The following is a 24294-nucleotide window of genomic DNA, read 5'->3' as shown; positions in this document are numbered from 1 at the left end:
GATATGGAATGGATATGGAAAACAAGTGTGTATTGAAACTCCCCCCAAAAACATCAATGTAATAATACATTTCATAAAAATGTAATAAATTATTTTCAGGGGTGGCAGTGGCTCAGGTCGTAGAGCAAGTCTGCTCAAATGTTGTGGGCTCCTTCCACGTGGTCATGGTTGTTGTATCCCTGGACAAGACACGTCACCCACCTTGACTCCAGTGCTGACCACATTAGTGTATGAATGCTTGTGGTGATCAGGGGAGGCCAAATTCCTTATTTTGTAGATTTTGCATTTAGTTTAAATGTATCAGTTAAATGAAAAAGTGATATAAAAAACAATTTAGTTTATATTCAAATGTTATGTATTCTTTCCGTCCAGGCCTTGAAAAAGTCAACATACGATGCAAAGCTCACAGAATCAAGTATTGATGGATTACCAAGTATTCATTACAACTCGCGATTGAAGGCATATGTCATTCTTTGACGACGTCAGGGTCAACATGAGACCACGTGACACAACCAGGAAGTGCGAGGAAGGCTAGACCGTCTGAATTTACAAGGCTGTTTTGCGGCTGGAACAGGACCCTCCGAACGTCTGGTTTCGTTCACCGGGTAGGCTATTGGCCGACTAGGGTGCAGACCCCGAATTCAAACACGGCCATGCCTGGAGAGTGGGGCGCGGGAGTGACGTCATGTAAAGGCGACTGTTTACTTCGCTGTCACTCGTGTTGTGTGAAAATAAGCGGAACCAGCGTGTCCAAAAGAAAGCTATTTTGTCTTGTCGTATAGTTACTTTAGACGCCCTACACATCGGACGCTACGCAGGTTATACCGAGAAGTGAGTGGAGAGTCGCATCTGACAGCATTTGTTTAGCACGTAGCACTACAATTGATACCGTCACGCTAATGTTGTTAGAAAGCCCTTAATTTTATATGTTGGTGTCTTTTGTGCTCCATTGATATTGTTTAGCTTCAGGCGATGTTTTGTTCCGTTGTGGTCGGCAGTCAGCTAACGCACTGCAGTAGTGCGTTAGCTTAAAGTTGTGCGTTAGCTTAAAGAGCACAGTTTACCAGCGCATGTTGCCACTGATTGAAACAAATCCACCCAAAGGGGGCCAACCTGGCGTGTTCTTTGACTGGAACTTGACTGCTCCAAACCAGTGCATACTTGGAGACATCACACCACGCTGAGAACCTCTCTGTTTTAGGTATGGGTTTTTTGAAAATTCGCATTGTGCAGAGTTTATTGTTTTGGAAGCTCACTTTCCTTTTGTCCCGCTTTCGTCAGGTGAAATCATGGCGGACGACCCTCAGAGAAACTTTCGCTCCGCTTATTATGAGAAAGTTGGCTTTCGAGGGGTGGAGGAGAAGAAATCTTTAGAAATACTACTCAAGGATAATCCTCTAGGTAAGTAATTTAAGTCATACAATTTTGATTTAAAGGGGACCTATTATGGTAAGTCAGGGGTCTGCAGCCAGTTGATCATCAGCTGCTAGTAGCTCCTAAACACTTTTCAATTTGCCCTGCAAATAATTTATTTATTTATTATAAACTCATATATCCACTATAGTAGAAAGTAGGTTTCTGTGTGGGTTATTGGGAGTAGCTGCTCTACTTCCACATTGGATTCGGAATCCAATACACATGGCTGTATGTTAAAAGTCAACATTTTAAAAAGATACATCGCCGTGTATTATCAAATCCAATCCAATGCAACTAGCCGTACAAACCAGATGTCTTTTTAAGCACTAGCCACAATGGAGTGGCCGTGCCTGCAGCACATTAAATGAGATCGTTTTCACAGGAACCACAAAATTTAAAGAAATTCAGCTGAATAGGGAGAGTCTGCAGAGTCTGGAAGAACTAGAAAACTTTGTGTGTTGGTTATCGTGTGAAGCTGCTCCATAAGAGTTCACAACTCAATACATTCATTAATTCATTTTCTACCGCTTATCCTCACGAGGGTAGCGGGGGTGCTGGAGCCTATCCCAGCTGTCTTCAGACGAGAGGCGGGGTACACCCTGGACTGGTTGCCAGCCAATCACAGGGCACATATAGACAAACAACCATTCACACTCACATTCATACCTATGGACAATTTGGAGTCACCAATTAACCTAGCATGTTTTTGGAATGTGGGAGGAAACTGGAGTACCCGGAGAAAACCCACGCATGCACGGGAGAACATGCAAACACCACACAGAGATGGCTGAGGGCAACTAAATAGAAAGGGTTGAAAAATTAGCATAATGGTCCCCTTGAAATTTTTTAGACTGCAACAATGTTTATGTCACTCTGGCTTTTGTGTTTGAATACACGATTAATGTAATGCAGCTATTATTTTGACTGTGAAACTTATTTTGACAGATCTTGAAAAGCTGAGCACCTTCAGTCAGAGATTTCCCCTCCCATCCATGTATAGGGTCCATGTCTGGAAGGTCTTGTTAGGTAAGACACATGTATGCATGTAGCATTATGATGAACCGCAAACAGGGTGTGCTATAATAGAGTAAGGTGGATAGATTGTTAAAGTCCCAATGCACTTTTTTGGAATCTTGGAATCATTCATTCATCAATCATTATCCCATTTTCTCATATTCATATTTCATATAAGGATTGTGAATGATGGGCTAAATAAAAAAAGTGCAATTCCCCTTTAAGAGCATACTCAAATGAGTACCTAGTACAATTCCCTCTCTCCCCTTATCCTGGCCTGCGCATTCATGCTTTGGCTCGTTTTCTTGCCCCATCACTTCTATTCTGCTGTATTACTTCAATTTCCCTGACTCTCAACAAGGCTATATCCACAGGAACATGGCTCACAAAGGCCAAAATGCATAGAAAATATATCATAGATAGGGGAAAAAAATGCTTATTTGTGTGGACATAGCCTTAAGTACACTCCCTGGCCTTGTGGAGATGCATTGCAACTCTTTGTTCTCCACCTCTGCACCAAATGTACACATCCAGTCCCTCACTTTGAATGTGTACCATAGGAGAAGTTGGTGCGCTAAATATTCATACTATTTACAATATAGATATACCAATACTGCCCATTATCTTTCAATTTGTTTTCCAGGCATCTTGCCGCCCCACAGCGACTCTCATACTCTGGTTGGAAGCTACAGAAAGGAGCAGTATGAGGACATCCTGAAGGCTCTGGAGGTGATGAGATACATCAACTCCTCCACATCTTCCACCCTTGTGTACCTGCGTATGTTCCAGCTGGAGAGCCAGGTGCTCCCGCGCTGTTCTGAAACCTTACCACCGGTAAGATTTTTTATAAAGTGATCATTCACTTTTTGTTTTTACACCTACTTGTAAAAAAACTGTCTTGCTCTCCTACCCCCACACACAGTCAGGACTCATGTTGCATTCACAGACATTCAGAAGTCACACAACTCTACACTACACATAACTGCCAGGTCGTTGCAGTATCATTCAGCATGTTAGACAAGAATCTGCACCTATGGGAGCAACAGGAACAACTAATACGCTGAATATGCTCATGTGCTTCGCTGCTTTCCAGGTACAAATTTTGTCGCATTTCACCGGTTTCAGTTCCAATATCAGTCCCTGAAACCTGGAAAATGCTATTGGTGTGACGTACACCTGCAAAACAATCCTCAAGCTACAGTGATGCTAGACTGCGATTGGTCGGCTTGTACTATATTGCTTGTATTTCCCATTGTATCCGACTGGTTCAGTGGGCAAACAGCCCACCTCCACAATCACCTTCTCTTTTTCATTTGCAATAATAATGACTGTTGTCTTGCATTGATTAGTTTCAGCTGCAATAGCACTCCCTTTCTTGCGTTAATTACCATCATTCACTTTAAAAAAAAGAGCCTCACACCAGAAATGGCCCCTGGGCTGCACTTGGTACAACCCTGTTTTTATAGATCTTCCGTCAGTGTTGAGTGCGTGACATGAAGTCAACACTGTTAGCAACCACAACTCTGACTATTTAGCTTGTTAGCTTCCTTCTTTGCAATTGGCCAGCTGCACATTATAGAACCAAAATTATAACCTACAGCTCTCTTTTGTTATGGGTGGGTTCTACAAGGAGAAAACAATCTTTGATTGAACTTAGGTATATTTTATGCAAAAGAGAAGAAAAAACATCGCCAACAACAGGGTAATCCATGTCTATTTCTCAACACAAGTGGCAGAAATAAGGAATGTAATGTTTATGTAGTTTTGGTACAAACAATATTACATCAAATAAACAAAATAATGTGCCCACAGAACATGACAATTTGACTAGTTTCTACTTTTATGTAACTGGCTACTTAAATGCTGTGTCTGTGAAAATGAACCCAAGAGGTGTGGAAACATGTAGATGACGATCATTTAATATCAAAGTATGATTTTGAGTAACAAAACTTGTAACAAAACATACGCCATATGATGGCGGGTGCACCCTTGCTTATGAAGTGCTGATGCTGTTTACCAGGATGAAGAAAACAAGGATTTCCTGTGGATCAGTCGAGCAATGGAGGAGATTGTAGAGGACCCATGTGACTGCTACTGGCTCATAAAATGTTTTATCAGTCAGTTCCATACCAAGTTTGGAGACTCAATTCCACATCTTGTAAGTATCAGTCACAGCATATATACATTTTATTTGTTTATTTATGAATTTTTTCTGTATCTCTGCCATTGTGTATTTTGCACTAGCCAAAGAGCCTGGAGCACTACTTGAGTCAGGAGGAGCCTCAGCTGCTCAGCCATTTGAAGAACAGTGGTGCCTTGGCACAACTTCCATACAGCCTCTGGTTCAAGCGATGCTTTGCTGGCTGCTTGCCTGAGTCAAGCTTGCAGCGGTGAGTCCACAGCTGTCTCTAAGTATGCCTTCTTGTCTTTATTGTCATTATTTGCTGTTGCCAAGAACTTTTTAAAATAAAACCGTCGACCACATACTGTATGTCCACTGATAGTTAAAAAGGAACAGGCTGTCAATAAACTCTGCTGCACATTTCTAGGAAAACTGAACTTTTGAAATTTTGCCCAACATCCACAATCTTTATGTGAAACATAAACAAACACACGTCTCTCCCTTTTCCCTGTGTTCTCGAGAAAAACAACTAGCACAAGGTGGCTAACAATTTAATAGGAAGCACCTATACTGCCTATAAAGCCCTCGAAAAAACATCAACAATGTTGCATTTATTAGACTAGACCGGGGGCCGGGAAGTCTAGGCTTCCCTACTGAGACTTCTGCCCGTGCAATCCGGACCTGGCTAAATGGAAGAACATGGATGGATGTTACATGTACATAATGTGACTTGCATATTAAACAACTACAGTGACAGGTTTGCTGAGGAACAGCTGTGATCTTCACAGGGAAGAAAGCAACCATGCCAGTGATGTACCCTGCAGGTGCTTTTAGAGGGTGACAAGCTGCCCCCTTACATCAAAGACTTCTGGAGCTTCTGTAATTGTTCATGCCAGAAGGCACCTCCCCAATAGTGAGATGTGAGATACTGAACAAGGTTTGAAAGACCTCGCACAGTACGTGTGTAACCAAGTGTATTTTCACACTTGGCCGTAATGGATTAATAACCTACAGTGCCTGCAAGGTTTTATTGCACAAGGAGGCACATGTACAGGTTCGTCTGAAGTCCGTCAGTGAAAACTTGAAGTCTTGGAGGAATGTGTGACTTGACTATTTGATATCAACTTGATTTGGCAGGTTTAACTAATGTTTAAAATGACCCAGAAATCACGTTAAGCCCCCTTAAATAATAATAATTGCCCTTTTTATTTTTACTGCAGTTCCTATTTTGACCAAGTTATACCAATGTTTGTCCCTATAAAAAAAGTTTGGGTTTTATTTTTTGTTGAAATCAAATGGAGCGTCGATATTAATGCTTTCATAAAGAAAAAGCAGATGATATATTGTACATAAATACATTTTCCAGAGTGTGGGACAAGGTGATCAGTGGCTCCTGTAAGATCCTGGTGTTTGTAGCCCTGGAAATACTACTCAGCTATAAAATTATTCTGCTGGGAATCAGCCGACCTGAGGGCGTGGCCAAGTTTCTGTGTGATGTAAGTAAACAACTACACTATTGTCAAAAAAGAACAAGTCAATCAAGTTAGGTAGATACTGTCAGTCTTATTGTCCTAACAATGAGTTTCCTATACAGATGCCGCAGGAGAACACGGATGCAATTGTGACTAAAGCAATTGATCTATGGCACAAATATTGTGGCACCCCAATGCATGCCATGTAACCTGTGAGGAATTCCGATTATTGCCTTCCCATGATGCAACAGCAATTCACTTGACTCTGATAAGAAGCTCCCAACTGGACAGTTCATGACTGCACAAAAACTGTTGGATAAAATGAGGAATCATTTTAACGGACTTGAACATTGGGAGCGACTTCAGAAGAAGACATGTCTCATAGAGCGGTAAGTGTGAGTGTTTGAAAAAGACAAACAGGCAACAATTTTTTTTCTTTAAGAAACTGCGTACATCATTGAAGACTCACAATAAATAATACTCACATGCATTTGTTCTTTTTTTTGCAAAAACATTTGAAAGTCATTTACTTTCTTTATTTACAAGTATAATTCTGTACATGCAAGCAAGTAGAATTACTCACGATTGCCCATAAACACACACACACTCACACAATTTCATACACAAAAACATCCAATCTGTTCTCATTTAATGAAATCACAAGTGATGAATGATTCTGAATTGACTGTAAACAATATACACTTAATAAAAACAGCAATTTTGACAAACTGGTGATTGGTTTTCAAAAATTTGCAAACAATAGGCAGTTATTATTTTAAGCTTTAAAGGGATTTTATCCTGCCTGCTCTTTTCAGGAAGATAAAATGATAGTAGCTCTCAGTAGGACATTACAGTAAATTTATTTTAATAAATTTATTTCATAAATCTCAAGTTGTGTACAGGCTGACATGCTCGAATTCAGCAGCCTGCTGCCACCACTATGCTTACTCCTTGCGATTGGTCAGGGGGGGTTTCAGCCCCCTCACTTTTTTGCCTCCGCTTAGAGTTGCATAGAGACACGCCCTCCTTTAACAGACTACATGCTAATGGTTAACAAATAAATCATTGTTTTGTATAATAGTTTGGCTACTGTTGGTACTACTTACTGTAGGTACTACTTCAACAACTTGGTTTTAGAAACGCAGACAAAAATTTTGAACTACGATGTTACTAATGTGTAAAATCATAGTGTTTCATATTGATCATTGACGTAAGTATGTGTCTACAAATAGTGTATCAAATGAAACATGGAGAAATCCCTGTAAATGTGGCTGTAGAGGCACAGTGAACCAGAGGGTTACTGAACTGTCAACAGCCGGCATTCTGAGATGCATTCAAACTTTGCTTTGGTCACTGGGAAACTTGACTCTGCAAGGAGATTATATTGGTGCCTTGGTTAACGTCATTAATCTGTTCCAGAAGGTCTGACGCAAACCAAAGCGAATTTTCCCATACAAAATAATGTAAATCCAATTAATCTGTTCCAGACAGCCAAAAATGTGACCACAAAACACATTTTGTAGATAATCATTATAGTTTTAAATGTACAAAATTAATTAACTGAGCATTTAGCGTCACTTTTACACAGTTTTGTTGGAAAAACACCCATAAAAACTATCAATAAGCCATAGAAAATGAATGAATGAAATTAATATATAAAACTAAATATCAAAACTAAATGTAACTTGCCGTGTTTAGTGTGCTGGCAAGTAAGGTGTCTGGTGAGTAGGTTTGAATGTTTATGTTTTGTTGTTGGAATCACAGGAGAGTTATGGATGTAAAATTAAATGGGCAGCAACACCCTTGATGCGCAGCTGGGTTTGATGGACTGGAGTAGATGTACTGTATGTGCACCGCAGCCGATGGCGGGCCACTCACAGTCACATTTACATACCTCTGAAATGACGACGGTCGTGTCTTTAAGCAGTAAAATTCAGGTGTCTTTCACCCTTGTCTCAGCACGTCCATTGCCTTTCTCTTTTGTTAGGTCCACGTGTTTACGTCATGTAACGTCTTTTGTAACGTGTACGTCTTTCTACAACTCTGATATAAGCAAACGCTGTTGTTCTAAAATGGTGCGTGTATTTATTGCGAGATTTGGGCATGATCCAAGATGACGGCGTAAACAACTGGTGTTTAGGACTCTAAAACAGTGTGCAAAGGCAACATTTTGGCAACAAATTTGAATATTAACCACAAAATGGGCAAACTGGGGCGGACGTTAACAGAGGTACCACTGTATCGACATACAAACAAATAAAGGAGAATCTGTGATTATTGCTTTGTTCACTGATTAATTTGGAGACATTCTGGGAGAACAGGGCAAGGGGTAAGAGTTTAACTCAGTTGGAAGCAATAAAAAGGTCAACAAACATTGACCTTTCTTAATAAAGGTCACAATAGTCAAACAGAGTTTCACTGTATAGCTTTCATGTCCCGTATCCAATTCCCAACACGGTGCAACACTTGTTAGAAAAGAATTATCTCTGGGTTAGTTGAAATACTTTTGTGACCTGAACAAAACCATAGGACATAGTGACTAAATAGCCAGATGCCCATCATGGCAATCATTTATATATACAGTATATTGATTTTTCATTCATGTTTTTATGTTCAGCCTTCCTCCTCAAACTTATCAAAATTGGCATTGATGGACTTGAAATAACTTCTTCAGAAACAAAGGTGCAAAGTTCACTATCATAAAAAAATGTTTTTTTTTTCCAAATCTGAAATCTCCACTGAAAAAAGATGCCAATCCCGAGTTGACAGGTGTATAGTCTTTTGGCAGCCTGCGTGTGGTATGCCATCACCAGAGAGGTGTTCCGGAATAGAAGGGCAGCATCGAGCAGTCTGGACAGTGTTCACTTATAGTATGTAAGAATAGAAATACAACCAAGTTCCCACTTCAGTTTATGGCCTATGAAACCTGCAGAAGAAATGAGAGCGTTAGATAGAGCATGCAGTATATGCAACTAATTGCAACAACAAAAAATGTTTTTTAGAACGAGCAGTGTCCACACAAAGATATGTAGGCCTGCCATAATTAATAAATCGATTAGTCAAATGCTAAATGTGTGTATGTGTGTGTGTGGTTCATTTGCTCGTCTCTGTGTGCCACACAGGCTGGATTACAAGATGATCCACAAGACGGTGGAGGTGGGGCTACTCGTGAGTGGATACAGAGGGTTAACAGTTAGCTTTGTGAGGCAATATGAATGAATGAATGCCTCAAATTGAATAGTGTACTTCCGTCAGTACAGTTACACAGGCAATACTGGTAATATTATATGCTAAGTTCTTGAGTACGCAGATTTTGACCAATTCAAAACTGTTTATCTGTTCACTATTTTTCACTCTGCTCCTCAGCCGCAGTTATTTTTAACTTAATTCTCCCCAATCCAGGACATAGCGACTGGCGACTATTATAGGCAGTAGTGATCAATCACTGCATTCTCATCATTTTTGTGGTTTTGAGTGCAATATCCGAGTACTGACAGCACACTGCATTTTGCCGTACATTTCACACTCGTGCATTCGTTCTCCTGTCTCAATTTAGGTATTTAGACATTTGGCATTTTTTTCTTTTTGCCAGGACTTTTGTTTTTAGTCTGTGAATAGGATGTTTTGTTGGCTTGAGAGCAGGCTACTGACTTGACCATTGAAGGATATTCAATGTATTTTCCTTCAAAATGTGTTGTTTTCACAGTGATGGTAGACTTCTTCCTTTGGTGATTTAAAAAAACAGTAGTGATGCTAGATACTAGCTTTCTTACTCATACCCGATATACCAATGTTGTCAAGCAATTAATATCCGATACCGATATAGCTCTTCCTTCAAAATGAGGTCACATTTTCATGAAATTAATCAACACATTGTGCTTCCTTTACTGTGATGCCACTGGATGCGTTTCACAAATAAACATTTGTGCAAAATAAGACAAACAATGAAATACTTTATGCAATGTATGTTATTATCCAGTTAAATATGATTGGAGAGCTTCACATTTCTATGTGGCACAAGCATCCGTTTTAGAAAAAAGTAACAGTAAACCCTTGGTTGTCTTTGTTTTATACACAATAAATAAATAGCGTTATACTACACAAACAACGTTATGCTTGCAACTTGTTTGAAGTGGCGTTTGGTGTGTGATATACCACGGCATGCATGTGTATTTTATTTGCAAACATCATCATGTAGTTGCATTCTTACCTAGTTAAGTGACGACTTGACTCATGCACCTCCATCTCTGTGCTTTTAAACTCATTCAGTTCTTTCCTTATGGCAGCCTGTAATGACATTAAGAAAACAAATAAAGATAAATTAATAATGTGTCGATGTTAAGGAAAGAATATTTAAGTCATTATGCAGGAACCTTGTCCACAGCTGTTAATCTAGTCCAGGGCTTGTCAGCCCTTCTGTCATAGTCCTGAGCCTCAGCGACCTCCACGTAGTCACTAAACCGGATGAGGATCTTTGCTTCTCTCAGCTCCTCCACTGTGGGCCTCTGGCTGAGCTAGAGGTGGGAGGAAGGGTTGAGTGTGAGCCATAAACACAAACTAGCTCAATTCAACACATTTTTAGCTAGATTATGGATACTGTTGTTATGGATACAGTTATTCAATTGTCAATACAATGGAAATGCCAAGTTGAATGCGGGTTTGTGTTGGGTTTATCGTTGGGAAAACAAACTTGCTATTTTATAGGAAAGGATATGGCTGCTCAGAACAATATGAGCAATACAGTTGTCCCTTGCAATATTGTCGTTCATCACTCACTCTCTGTGTTACACTTTTTAAAAATTTATTAACATATTTAAGCACAAGTGATATGTCATATTCTGGTCACGAAGCAGCAGTAATGATACAAAACATTCAGACCTTACACAGGGTGGAGGAAAAAAATGTTATCCTCCCATCCCATGTGGAAGTGGTACATTTTTGGCATAACTCCTGTGATTCCAACAACAAAACATAAGAAATAGATTTGAGACCAACTGGTCCGCTTGCTCGAGTCCCTGCAGCATAAGAGTTGCAATATGATGTAAACAATGAATAATAGGATTAGAAAGGTGACAACAGACCAATCATTTATTGTCTATAGGGCTCCAATAATGTTAAAGACCTCATTTAGAACGTCATTAACAGGTTTTATATGCTCTAACTACGAAAGTATTTAATTTATTAACATTGAATTCTATATTGGAGAAATTAATTTCACGCGGATGGGTCTGGAACCAATTAACCGCTATAAATTAGGGACAACTGCACAGTTAAATCAGATCTGTTATACACAGATCAGACGGGCATCAGTCTTTTCATAATATACTTTGAAGTTAACAGGACATACAAAAATAAAATGCACAACACTTCATAACAAGTCAGATAAAATATGTGCTGTTTGTTCTTTACAGGCACATTAAAACATGTATTTTATTGACTAGTAATTTCATAAACGGCAAGAACAAAAATGAAGATGTTTTCAGATGCTGCTTACCTTTTTGGATAAATGTCTCTTGATCTCCCGCTTCTCTTCTTGCTCCTCAAAATCATTTCGTGCTAGAGGGGACATGAAAAACTCTATCACATAATTGTTTTTGTCTTTTCTGTTCTATTTTTAGCATCCAAAGTCACCTACGTTTCAGGATGTTCCTCTGTTCCAGTTCCTCTGCAGTTGGACGTTGACTCAGTCGTCTGAAAAAAGTACATTTGTATTTGAGTCCAAGGAAGTTGTTGTTTTCATGGTTAACCTAACTGACGCAGAGCACTGAATAAGGCAATGAGGCAATGTGATCGGATCACCTTAACTCAGCGGTTCTCAATTACTTTCTGTAAAACCAACGCAAGCATGTGGAGAACATGCAAACTCCACGCTGAAGTGCCCAAGCGGAGATTCGAACTTGTTGATAGTGTCCCCACCTGGTGAGTTTGGTTGCTGTTTGCTGCCTGGACTCAAATCTCTCCTGATCTGACTGCAGTGGTAGAATGTTCTTCTCCTCCAGCTCTCTCTTTGATGGACGGTTACTCAGTTTGATGGCCAGAGAGTCTTTTCGTAACACCTTCAGAGCCAGTGTGCCTACATTGAAAATATTAATTAGAAATGAAGGCCATATGCTATTGTGAAATATAATGAATATTGTATCCTAAGTCATCTGTTATTTGATATATTAATTTAGTGTTTATTAGTCACCGTTTACAGACTTGGATTACCTGTACTGCAGCAAGCCACTACAGAGTCTTGCAAGGGTTCAATTTTACAACTCTAGAACCACCTCATCCATCAGTAATCAATGGATGTGGCTTGCGGGCCACCAGTTGACGTAGACAATTACCTTGCACTGTTTTAGAGGTACAATCTTTCTGTACAAACTTGGTGACTTGTTTAATTAAATGGGACCTATTTTGCTCATTTTAATCCCTTTGTATTGAGTTGTGGACTTTTATAGAGAATCAACACAGGATAACCAGCATAGAAAGCTTTCTACATCTTCCAGAATGTGCACCTATTCCAGCCTTCTTTGGATTTTGTGCTTCCTGTGAAAAAGGTGTGTTTTAATTTATTCCACCCACAGCCCGCCTCTAGGCACGCCCACTCTGCTGTGGTTAGTCACAATGTGGTTGAGGTGCTCAGGCGGACTTCTGGAAATCTGCTGATCTTAACTTTATTGTAGTTGATAAAGGTATAGGAGGTGATGATAAACGTCGATTTATCTTTTTAAAAATGTCCGCTTTTTACATACAGCCATAAGGTATGTGCTGTACCCCGAATCTGATCCGGAAGCAGAGACTGGACAGTCCGGAGTTTCTCAAGAGTTTCTTCACTTCCATTTACTTCTGAATGGTAAGTAGCTTTATTCTTCTTTTACTCGTAGGGAATCACAAATTCCAACGGTTTTAGAAAAAAACTCTGAAAGCGAATATTCAGAGCCATCTCAAACTTCTTTCAGAGCTCACCTACAAGTTTTCACGTGACTACGACATTCTAACTAGTCATAGGTCACAAAAGTGGAAAAAGCATAATAGGTCCCCTGTGTGTGTGTTTGACAGTGAGCAGACACATGTAACAAACAGAAATCTGAGAAAACACCTACTTATGAACATGGTTTCATCTTCCTCTTCTTCATCCTCCTCTTCGTCCAGTTCTTCCTCTTCTTCTTCTAGCTCTTCTTCGTCATCCCCGTACATAACAGGTAGATCCTCACAATCTGCCTCATTGGGGAGATTCTCTTTGTCGTCACATTCGATCATCAGTGTGGGGACAGCACGCATTACAGAACTGCAGTTGATGGGAAAGGGAATAGGTTCATTAAATATTGCTTAGGTTGTGAGAAACAGTACATTGTTAGTTTTATGAGTTGCAGGACTTCAAATCTTGACACATGACACAATTTAGTCATAACTAATGCACATAGCTTTTAATAGCAATGTTGGTCACCAGAGCTGCAGCATACAAAATAAAGTGAAAGTGTACAAAAGTTCAAATCTGATTCTCATATCTGAACAAAAGAAAAAGGAATGATAATTTTGAGTAGCATTGCCGAGAGAAGGGCATCAATCTGTGTCCCTGTTTGCAATGGTCATGAAAATACTTGGGAAGTCATTGGAAGTTGAGTGCAAAGATCCCAAAACCCTTGTGTTGTCCTTGATCAACTACTTGAAGTTCCTCTTCTGTGTGAGGAATTTCTACTGTGGTACTTTTGTGGCCTGAGCTTGTCAACCAGTTGGTCTGTCCTCAGTTTTGCAAGCATTTTCATCTATTTTTGTTGCATTATCATGCCCGTTGACGGTGCTTGAGTAAGTTAAGAAAATGTTCTTGATCACGTAATCTATTTATGGTTGCTATGCTACATTTATTACATGATGTGAATGGTCAACATGCATTTAAAATATTTTTTTTCCTGCTCTCTGGATAGTTCCTCACCTCTCAAACCTCTGCATGGTTAGGGCCAAGGTCTTGTTGAGTTCCTCAATGATTCGGCTGGGCGGATGAAGAGAAACAGGAAGCGTCCCATATTGTATGGAGTGCCCGCCGACAGGAACTTGGCTGGGAGGGGCGGAGCACTTCTGGAAGGCGAGTAAAGAGGGTTCCATACTCCCTGCAGGTACGGAGATCATGAGCTTCTTTGGAGGTAGCGGCGGAGATAACTTCACCGACATGCACGGCAACTTTACCGGGGTGCCATCTGTAAATTGAAGAGCGTAAGCACTATCACTATCACTTTCCTATCATTTTCCATTATAAGGTTGCAGAGACAAGTATACCTGTGCTGTGATTTGGTATCCTGGTGAAAGGTTTGGGTGGTAGCGCAGGTGGTTGCTTGTGTACCACGGGACGTCTGAGGAGTGTTGATTCAGCATCATCCCCTGAATATAATGAAGGCTTCTTTGTAGGTGGAGCCTGGATTAATTTATGGGTGTGGTCCTGTTGACTTGTGCCCTCACTTGGGATCTCAAACTCTAGTGAGCCCGAGGAGAAAATCACAGGAATTACCTCAATGGTGTTAAATGGTTCGCACCATTGTATGTTCTGGTAATTGAAGACTTTAAATGACCATGTGAATGTGAATATGCTCGCTTTTTGTCCCAATACGGCAGTCAAATAACTGACAAGTGATCAGTCAGTGAGTGTGCCCTGATTCTCATCCTAAGTCAACTGGGATAGCAACTAGCTTCCTCATCACCCTGATCAGGATGAGCAGTATAGAAAATGGATGGACTGACTGAGAGCTTGACATCACAGACAATGCTGCAGATTTTTGGTTGCCTACCTCCTGTTGCTGCTGCTCCTTCCATCGGCTCAGCGCCTTCTGATTCTGACAAGCTGCATTCAAGCACAGGAGAGCTGCCATTCTGCAGCTTCTCCTCTTCCTGTGAAGATGTGGGTGAGATGTCTGCAAATGCACAGCACAAGAACAAGACCAGGTGAACCAAGAGAGAAAGAATGATGCCAGTCACAAGTTGTAAGTAATAAATACGTCACATTAAACACATTTTTATTTAATTAATGCAAAATACACAATTCTATGAACACTAATGTTTAATATATTTTGACCCAGAGCAGAGCTTTTTTGACATGTTTTATCAGGTTATTACATGAGGTCTAGAAAGAGGTTGTTGGCAAAAATAGTGACAGTTCGGTCCCCCAAGGTTCGGTGTTTGGTTCTATTGATGGCAGTCTGGAGGTCGCAGCATGAGGAGGTTATTGAGGGCTTTGTATGGGAGGAGAATGAGTTTGTCGTCTACAGTGAGTTTGTAGGGTCTACGATGATGGACGGGGGAGCCAGTGGGGCTGTAGGAAGATGGGAGTAATGCGGTTATGTTCAAGAACAAAAAATGACTCTGTGCTCCTATGATTTTAATTTCCCTCATCGTATGCATTACACACGCTTGACAAATCACTTTGCGGCAAAACACATCACACTGTCAAGAGTTCGCAACATTGGCTGTCCTGATGATGTGCAAACAGAGAGGAGAGTGAGTGCTTTCCCGGCGGGTTTTACGGCAAAACGCATCACACTGTCACAGTCTGCAATACTGGCTGTCCTGATGGTGTCAAGCACACCTCAATGCGCTAAAAAGGAGAGGAAGTGCACACCTGGCGGGCTGCTCATAGGCCACCAGGAAGAAGTGATACAGGGGAGAGATGGTGGAGATGGGGTACAGCCATTCTTGCCCTGATGAGGCATCGTCCCTTATCATTGTCCCCTTACCAGAGCAGGACCCTGCAGCTTTGGCCCCATGTTAAATCCCCCTTTCAAAGCGCTGGGGACTACAGTGCACAGAACCCTTGCCACACAGACGTAGTTTCAGTATTGAGAGGTTTGGGATTAAGGAAAACCCCTTGAGTTTGCAACTGTCTGGGTTCAGGGAGCCTTGGCGGGGGAGCAGCCTGGAGAAGAGCCATGGAACTTAGTGGACAGCTCTTGTATAGTGGGTATTTGTCTGGGATCACTGCTCTCTTTGCTTTCCTGAGGTCAACAGACAGCCAGTTTTGTTTCATGTCACCACCAGATTAGGAACCCTGGGCAAATCGTTGACGAACTCAACAACAGCAACAGTTTCTACAGCTCGGCCATGATGTCTTCGCACCAGGCAAGGGGCAGCTGATGTGGTGATTGAAGGAGCTTTAAGTGGTCCAGTACGGTGACGGCCAGCGCTGCAGCCGGGGCATGGCCACAGTGAGTATGTGGAGGAGCGCATAACAGATCAAAGCCCATCAGGTTAGCATCTTGGTGAGACATTTGACAGAGGAACTTTAGGAGGGCGATGGAGCCATAGTGCACAGAGAAGGTAGCTGTGTGCCAATCTGTGTATGTCTGGGTGTCGGGACCACGGGGTCAGTGGCTGATCTGGCACAGTGATGAACAAAGGCAGAGGAGACAGAAAGGTCAAACTTGGTTGCCAATATCATGTCCAAGAAGTGAGTAACCAGGAAGCTGAAAAGAATGTCCATAAAAACTGCATTAGTCAAGTCTGGATGAGTTTTACAGTATGTTGGAAAACCTGAGCCATTGGTCTTCCCTTCCACAGCAAGTAGGCAGAATGGCAGCAGAAGATGTAATTTCAATGACTTCAAAACCAAAAAGACTGGCCATATTCCATACTGCTGTTTTTTTTTTTGTCAACATCACTGCTATTCCTCCCTTTAAGCCATTGGAAAAAGTCATCATTTCAATGACAAACATGGAATAGCACAGACACTATGGTCAAGAATGGAAGACGATGGATATACTGACCCACTGTACATGTATACAATGAACCTTCTAATAGTGGCTGGTGTGTTCAGGCCTGATGTGAGACTGCTTTTCATGTGTGGAACATTGGGGGGGGGCAATATTTCAAGCTACCATACCGCTGTTCTGTACCATACAGGCAGTGCTCAAATTGTGCAAAACAGCACATAAATGTAATGGTAGAGTGTAAAACGGCAATCCTTCTGCTCTTTGAAATACAAAGGATTATTCATGCATTTATAAATATGACATACTGTAAACATTCTAAATACGTATATATCTGTACTTTATTGTCATAGACACTTTTATAAGGGAATTCTTGATCCAGATCAATATTGACCTAAACCATATTGTGAAGGTATAAAATATGAACAGTAAGTAAAGTCTGTTGCCTGTAGTAACAATTGAACCCATGATATTCCACTGCTAGTAAATTTGAGTACATTAAGTTCGTACACGATGAAGACTGACCTTTCTCGTAAACGTCCTTCAGTACTCCTTTCTTGATGAGCTCTTCTCTGCTTTGTCGTGTAGACATTTTCCTTTCCAGCACTGAGCAATAAGATGGCAGTTAGTGCGTTGAGTTAGCTGAGTACTCTTTGATATACAGTATATTTTATACATGTATTATCTCACAAAACTACATTCCTCCCATTTCAGCAACCATTTTATTACAGTAGTAAGTCATCTGTACATTTCACAGCAGTCACTGCTTGTATAGCTGAGGAAGTATACACTCTGTGACATTTTGAAGCCACACATTGGATGGGCCAAATGGCACCCCCCAAACACATCAAAGATAACTGCCTTGCTTAGGAAGCGGAAAGCGAAGATGATAGAGTGGCTATCACTGTCTTCAGACATGAGCCCCCACTACTACTCTGACTACTGTTGTCATATTAGTGGTTTCTCTCCAGGTACTCCAGCAGTCCAAAAACACTTGTAGGTATGTTGTGGTAATTGATGACTTTAAATGAAGGGTGAATGTGGTTATGGTTGGTAGCGTGTCCCTATGTTCCAATCCTGAGAATGACTGGTGATCTGTTCAGGGTGTGTCCCGCTTCCCACTCTAAGTCAGCTGGAATAGCATTCAGTTTTAATGGGAATCCAACTGAACATCTGTGGGGCATCCTAAAGCGTTAAGTGGAGGAACGTATGGTGTAACATCCACCAGCCGTGTTTTGTCATCATGGAGTTGTGGACAGTTGTGGACAGGCCATTACTGGAATCTTCAGTATTTGCTACTGTGTGCTGCCTGAGTCTTTGTGTTTTTATTGTCCATTTTACCTACCTTCAATAATCTCAAAATACACATCTATTGTGTTTTTTTACTCATGTTAGCTATGGTGGAGGTGAATGGAGAAGATGTTGTGTGTTTTGTCCTCACCAGCAGAGGTCTGTTTGAATTTTTCACTCTTCTTCTTTCTCCATTTCCAGGGTTTAAAGAGACGCCCCAGTGTGGCAAATTTACTTCTTCGCCTAATTGGAGGTGTGTGTGTACCAGGTACCAGCGAATCAGAACGCATTGCTGCTAGGCGCTCCACTTCTTCAGCTGCAACACAAAATGAAAACAGCACGATCTTTAACATGGAAACAACATTCACAAAAATAACCAAGCAAATAGTACATTGCGTCATAATATCCATCCATCTATTTTCTGTGCTGCTTATCCTCATTTGGATCACGGGGTATACTGGAGCCTATCCCAGCTGACTTTGGACAAGAGGCGGGGTACACCCTGGACTGGTTGCCAGCCAATTGCAGTTCATCATAATATATTGAATCAATTGTGTTTTTGTGAAGATGTAGAGTCTCCGATATCATAGAGTCTGGTAAAGGAGTAAGCCATGGTTACAGACACTAAAGGCAGAAAATACTGCAAATTTTGGGGTCAATCCAATAGGCCAGCATTACCAAAACCGATAACGACACCTACACTTTTTACTATATTCACAGGACATTGTCTGTGGATGTTCTCATTCATACGGGCCAGTGTGTTCTCAGGGTATAGATCGCAACGGGACTGTTCGGATTGTCTTGGAAGACGTTTCACCTCTCATCCGAGTGAGGCTGGATAGCGCATCTTTAGTCTGAGAACTTGCAAGATCCAGTGTATTTATCCTCTAAAGGAGGAGGCATGCCAGACAGGAATAGTTTTATAATTTTGTGGGGCATGATACGAGTGTGATTATTTAGTGTGAGGAGAAATAGTTCATATAAATGTAAGCACAGCTTTGATGTGAACTTGTGTGGCAAGCTATCTACCATCTAAATATAATAAGGAATTTTTAAATGACTTGTGGGGTTCTCCTGGGCTCCATTTATGGACCTCTGCTCTTCTCTGTTTTGATCTGCTGCCCCATTTTCAGAAAGCACAAAAATGCTTTCCACTATTACGCAGATGATATGCAGGTGTATATGCCCCTAAAAGAAAAGGATGCCGTCACATTATAAAATTTGATAGACTGTCTTGAGGAAGTAAAAGCCTGAATAGCTCTATATTTCCTCAACATGATTGAAAATAAGACTTCTAAACCTTTGAGTGAACCCTCCAGCTCCAGCTAAGACAGAATGAGTTGTTTTTATGAATATTGGCTTGCTTTATTAACTTATATTATATCAAGAGATATCTGCTCAGCAATGTGTGTTCAGAGACAACAAAATGTTCAGGGTTTCTGTTCTTTCAGCCATTTATTTCTAGCTCTCTCACATCCATTCAGCTTTGTACCTCTTCATCCTCCTTGCTTTGACTGGGCTCAGCATGTGTTGGATTAATACAACGTGACAACAGCAGCGCCTGTGGGAGTGTGTGTGTGTGTGTGTGTGTACGTCCCTGAAAAAGTGTGAATGAGAGTTGGCCTATCACAAGAGTTTGAGTCACCACCTATTCTCCTTCCTGTTTTCATCACTGTTGTTTTGATAGGTGGCCCTCACCTAAACAGCAACCTAATGGGAGAAATGCATCAGAACACAACTTAATATAAAAAACCTCAGCTCGTTCTTATTTGGTTATGACATTCTCCAGCAACACTCACTGTCCAATGTGCTCGAGAATAAACTGCATGGGTTCAAACTTACAATTACTACAAATATCTCCGTGAACCTCACAAATAGAGTGCAACCAAGGCACAATAATATATAATAATAGATTACACAATACGCAAAACACAATATTAGCGTAGCTTAGTGATTAGTGGTAATGTAAATGCCTGGTATAGTACATTAGGGGTGTCATGGTACATGTAAGTATAGCTATATTGTGTCACTGTGGGTTAAACACCTTATTGGCTCAAGTGTTGTCTCAGTACAATGATTCATTTGTCTGAGCTGAATGGAAGAATCCACATGCCAGAGAGGATGAGTGAGGGTTTTGTCTGCTTTTGGTGGGAAGCAGCAACATAGTGGATCTGCATTTAAAGCTCTCCCTTGTTCATTTGTCATGGATGCGGTTTGCATTTTCTTGTAGGCCTATTTAATATACAGTATGTCAGTAATAATATATGCAAGATCTATTACATCTATTCTATTTAGAGAAAAGGGGTGAGGTGTTTTGCATGCGTAACTCACACCTTATTATACAGCCAATTATTTCCTTACAGAGAGGGACAGTTTTTATATTTCCAACCCACATTTGTCCTCACTTTCCTCTTCAAATGCTTACATTTTTCTGACATTTAAGTATTCTCTGACTCAGTCTTTTGTTTAGGTCTTCTTTAAAGCGCCCCCTGCTTTATTGAGAATGTGCCAATGTCTGCGTCTCTGGGAGGTTCTGGGAGAAATATGCAACTGAGCTGACCTTGATTTGGATAATACAAGTAATGGATTATCAGGAACACACACGGAGAAAAGGTAAAGTTAAGATTCTTTAACTTCTTCCTACTACTTTTCACACATATTGAATTGTGCAAGTGTACAATTATACCGTATGTGATGTTCTTAATTTAACATTTTGAGCATGTCCAAAACAAACAATAACCATGACCAAGCAATGGGATGTATTGTGCTGTGGACCAACTTCAAACCTGCAATTATCATACATTATCATAACATTATACAGTATGTTAGAATTTAGTATTAAGTAAAGGGTTTTATGCTTAAAATAAAAATGTTCAAAATGCAAAAAAGCCTCTGAATACAGGGAGATCATTTTTCATGACCATGCATTCCCAATCACAGATTCTCCAATAGCCTTCAATCTGACTCATCCAGGTGTTCTGTGGAAAAGAGTCCAGTCGTCATCAAAGGTAAGTCAACTAGTAAAGTAAAATAAACTGATTTCAAGATGACTGATTTCAATACTGTCATACTAGTTACTATAATAACCACGTACTTTGTAAGGAAAGTGATGTACATCTGAGTGTTTCATTGACTGTATCAGAACACATGTAGGTTAGGCTAGGTTTGACAACAAGTGAATTGTGTGTGTTTGTGAGAGTAGTGTGATTTCATTAATCACGTCCCCATTTGAGTCTCCAATTCTCATGCTTTGTAAAATCTCACTTAAAATTTACTATTTTAATTAATTACATTTTTGTGTTCCATGTTAAGTTTACTTTGGTGAAGATCTTTTCTATGGTTTGCTAATTTGCTAATGTCTTTGCTGCTAGCGTTAGCTCTGGCTACACTCGCGGTTGCTCTGTGTTGATGCAGTAGGCTAAATGTGTGCTGCTTTGGTGGTCAGGAATGTCCTCCTTACAATGATGGCTCTTCACTCTACATTTATCAGTGGTGCTGTCTAGTGTTTTGAAATGTAAATTTCCCCTTCTCTGGACTGACAACTTTCACATGCTCCTCCATTTTCATGTCTCCTGCTCACCTTGCCGCCCCAACTGCAATGGGAGCCTATCAGATGATGCTAAACAAGCCCAAACATAACAGCCAATCCATGTCCACTTCTGTGTGTGACTTTCCATTGTTTTCCACCCTCAACAACTCAAGCACAAGCAGCCGGACGTATAAAAACAAACTTTGATGATAAGGCAATTCACATAACAGAAACAGTATAATTAGAGATGGAAGATTTCATAAACACAAGTAAAAAAAAAAACCTTTATAACTGAAACCCCTGGGCAGGGTGGTTATGGATTTGTAAATTTGGACCCATGCAAGACCCTGGACTTTAGTGGCTTGCTACAGTACATGTAATATGAGTCTGTTAACATCGGCCCAAACTAAAACAAATACCAAATTAATGCAACAGTTACTAATACAGTACTTAATTTTACGATTGCATCTAACCCTCATAGTGTCTGCTGAGAAAAATTCTGTCCCTTGGACAAATGACATTGATGACCTCTCACTCTTCATGTGGCTCTCTAGTGTCTAGACCAGGACCGACAGGACTCTAAAGAATTAGACCTCTTGCCCTCTTCATCCTGAATGCTAAACCCTCCGGCTCAGCAACTGCATTACTCACTATGCTCTTCTTAGATGTGTTTTTACCTCATGAGGACATGAAGCTTTTCATGACATCCTCACTCATATCAACCACAGATACAGAGCTGGCGGCAGTATATAAAAAAAGTCATCGAATTACTGAATTTTAGTCTTTAACCAACTTAATCCAAGACGCGCGTATTCTTCATGTATGCTCTCTAATCCAGCAACATCCAATGAATTTGCAAATAAGGCCTTTTTATTGATTTTCACCCTCATTTTCATACTCTTTATGTATGTTACTAATTTATCTTTTTATATAGAGTTACAGACACGATGACATTCTTTTCTTTCTACATTTCTGCTCAATATTTGTTCCAGCTTGTGGGTACCCAGTTACCATGCTTCAATCAAACTACGGTGTGAGTTGAGGGTCAAACAGGCAGTGCTTAAATTAATGCCGTGTCAAAAAAATTACCACGGTTAAAGGAAACTTTGGGTCATTTACTCATGAACTTTAACAGCCCTAAAAATTATGAATTGAAACCGCACTGATTCCAGCCAAAATAAATATCATTATTGGTCGCACTCCCACATTGTAGATGTACTTGATGTTGGGGTTAGAGTGTAAATCAGCCTGAAGCATTACAACCAGTACCAAAGTGATGACACAACACCATCAGCCATCAGCTATCAGGCCAAAGCTACTGTGACAAACTCGTGTTTACTAAACCTTATACTCACATCCCGCCCCCAACACACACGGACACATTGGTACAAAGGACACGACTGCATGTACAGCTACGCACAAACATCAGAATCTGAATCCTCTGACTTGAAATAGATGTAAACCCCACGAGTTGGTGTTGTGATGTGCATTTGAATAAAGGAATGAATGTAGCTGTCAACTCTGTTTCAGCTAATAGTCTGGGGCAGCAGTGTTTGCCTACCCCCATCGTTCAACTATGCTTGATACAGGCTTAGACACTTTTTAGTTTCAGGAGCTGTTTAATATTGGCTGGTGGAGAACATTGGTGAGGATATGTGAGCCGGTGTGAATGGAGTGAATCATAAACTTCCAGAAGCAAAAGACGGGTTGCGGTTGTGGCAGTGGCAGTTAAGTATGCAATAAAGTCCAGCTCTCATACCAGAAATGTGATATTATTAATACAGATCTAGTACCTGCAATATGGAAAGTGTAACCATGACTAGCCGTCCATGCACACCATTTTAGAATTAAGATTTGTCACATTCTGGAGAAGGGTCCATGGCATGCTACTTGGATGCAGTGCGGCGTAAGTGGAAAAAGAAAAAAAAAGGAGGGGGAGAAAAAAAGCCTACGTTTTGTAACAGTTGGGGTTCAGCACCAATGAACAATGGACAGCTCCTCACTGACGCGTTAAACCTTACTGTAATGCTGAACAAGAGGGCGAACTCGTATCCATGTAAAATTGGACAATGAGCAGTTCTTTAGCCGTGCAGCCTTTGTGAGTGTTTCGTCGTGACCATGGCAACAAAGAAAACGTTTTGCACAGACAAACCCGTGCATCGTTAAATTAACGGATTTGTAATCGACACCTCACTTTCTCCCAATGCAGCGATTAGTTGACACAACATGACACAGCGTCACCCATAGAGCCTGATTATCATCAATCCCTCCACTCGTTATAACAAATCCAGCCTGTGTGGCGATTTCTCTCTTTTCATTTCACGGTGCATGACTCATAGTGAGGTTATATTCTCCAAGCTGAGCATCATGGGTACCGTCAGACCTGCAACATAAAACCCCAGACTCACGCTGGTGTCTCGGCCTGCGACTGATGATGGTGCATCTTTTCCCTGTTCGGTATCGCCAACAAACAGCAAGTGCAAACCACAAGCCACCACGGCCACCACCACCACACGTGGAGGTGTGCCAGCATCATGTGTCGCTGCCAGGCTCCCCTACCTGTCTCCAGGTGCAAAGAGATTCTCGCTTCATTGATGTAAGGCGTGTCACTCTTGGAACGGACTCTCCGGATGGGTCTGCGGTCCTCCTCTTGCGGGGCCGCTTCCGCCATGTCCAGAGCCGCCAGCCAGGCAGCGTCCACCGACGACCGGCGTGTCTGAGACTCGGCGCCGCAGCCGCTCGAGCACTCACCCCGGCTGACGATGCAGGAGGGGG

At 41.0% G+C, this 24294-nt stretch overlaps 2 protein-coding genes across 5 annotated transcripts; one reads left to right on the top strand and one right to left on the bottom strand.

Annotated features, from left to right (window-relative positions):
- Window positions 1-470: 470 nt before the first annotated feature.
- On the top strand, window positions 471-12311 carry tbc1d7 (TBC1 domain family, member 7). 4 transcript variants are annotated; one of them, XM_058073445.2, is made up of 9 exons: window positions 471-605; window positions 1105-1201; window positions 1282-1401; window positions 2362-2442; window positions 3074-3264; window positions 4451-4588; window positions 4675-4820; window positions 5919-6048; window positions 6147-6766. In XM_058073445.2, the coding sequence occupies exons 3-9, from the start codon at window positions 1290-1292 to the stop codon at window positions 6231-6233; spliced, it is 885 nt and encodes a 294-aa protein (XP_057929428.2). In that variant the 5' UTR covers window positions 471-605; window positions 1105-1201; window positions 1282-1289; the 3' UTR covers window positions 6234-6766. The 4 variants fall into 4 exon arrangements, 3 of the variants coding, with proteins under 3 accessions (XP_057929428.2, XP_057929427.2, XP_078646155.1); XR_009129867.2 differs by lacking the exon at window positions 471-605 and adding an exon at window positions 11643-12311 and having other exon boundaries at window positions 650-1201; window positions 6147-6413; XM_058073444.2 differs by lacking the exon at window positions 471-605 and adding an exon at window positions 650-831 and having other exon boundaries at window positions 6147-6767.
- On the bottom strand, window positions 6244-24294 carry phactr1 (phosphatase and actin regulator 1). Its single transcript, XM_058073442.2, has 13 exons — window positions 24079-24294; window positions 18142-18306; window positions 17226-17306; window positions 14790-14912; window positions 14284-14478; window positions 13943-14204; window positions 13113-13297; window positions 11941-12097; window positions 11660-11715; window positions 11519-11580; window positions 10398-10538; window positions 10235-10311; window positions 6244-8950 (listed from the first exon to the last, which is right to left on the bottom strand). The coding sequence occupies exons 1-13, from the start codon at window positions 24188-24190 to the stop codon at window positions 8935-8937; spliced, it is 1632 nt and encodes a 543-aa protein (XP_057929425.1). The 5' UTR covers window positions 24191-24294; the 3' UTR covers window positions 6244-8934.

The sequence above is a fragment of the Doryrhamphus excisus genome, linkage group LG4, assembly GCF_037039965.1.
Source record: "Doryrhamphus excisus strain RoL-2023G ecotype Guam linkage group LG4, RoL_Dexc_Guam_v1.1, whole genome shotgun sequence".
In the NCBI taxonomy this organism is placed as follows: Eukaryota; Metazoa; Chordata; class Actinopteri; order Syngnathiformes; family Syngnathidae; genus Doryrhamphus; species Doryrhamphus excisus.
This window is presented reverse-complemented; position numbering and strand designations above follow the sequence as displayed.

Excerpts from the sequence above, each read along its gene's own strand:
- tbc1d7 (XM_058073444.2), top strand. The coding sequence starts at position 1,290 with ATGGCGGACGACCCTCAGAGAAACTTTCGCTCCGCTTATTATGAGAAA. Across the intron at positions 4,821-5,918 it reads CCTGAGTCAAGCTTGCAGCG|AGTGTGGGACAAGGTGATCA; the intron begins GTGAGTCCACAG and ends TACATTTTCCAG. Across the intron at positions 6,049-6,146 it reads TGGCCAAGTTTCTGTGTGAT|ATGCCGCAGGAGAACACGGA; the intron begins GTAAGTAAACAA and ends TTTCCTATACAG.
- phactr1 (XM_058073442.2), bottom strand. The coding sequence starts at position 24,190 with ATGGCGGAAGCGGCCCCGCAAGAGGAGGACCGCAGACCCATCCGGAGA. Across the intron at positions 17,307-18,141 it reads ATTCAAACAGACCTCTGCTG|TGCTGGAAAGGAAAATGTCT; the intron begins GTGAGGACAAAA and ends CTTATTGCTCAG. Across the intron at positions 10,312-10,397 it reads GATTAACAGCTGTGGACAAG|GCTGCCATAAGGAAAGAACT; the intron begins GTTCCTGCATAA and ends ATGTCATTACAG.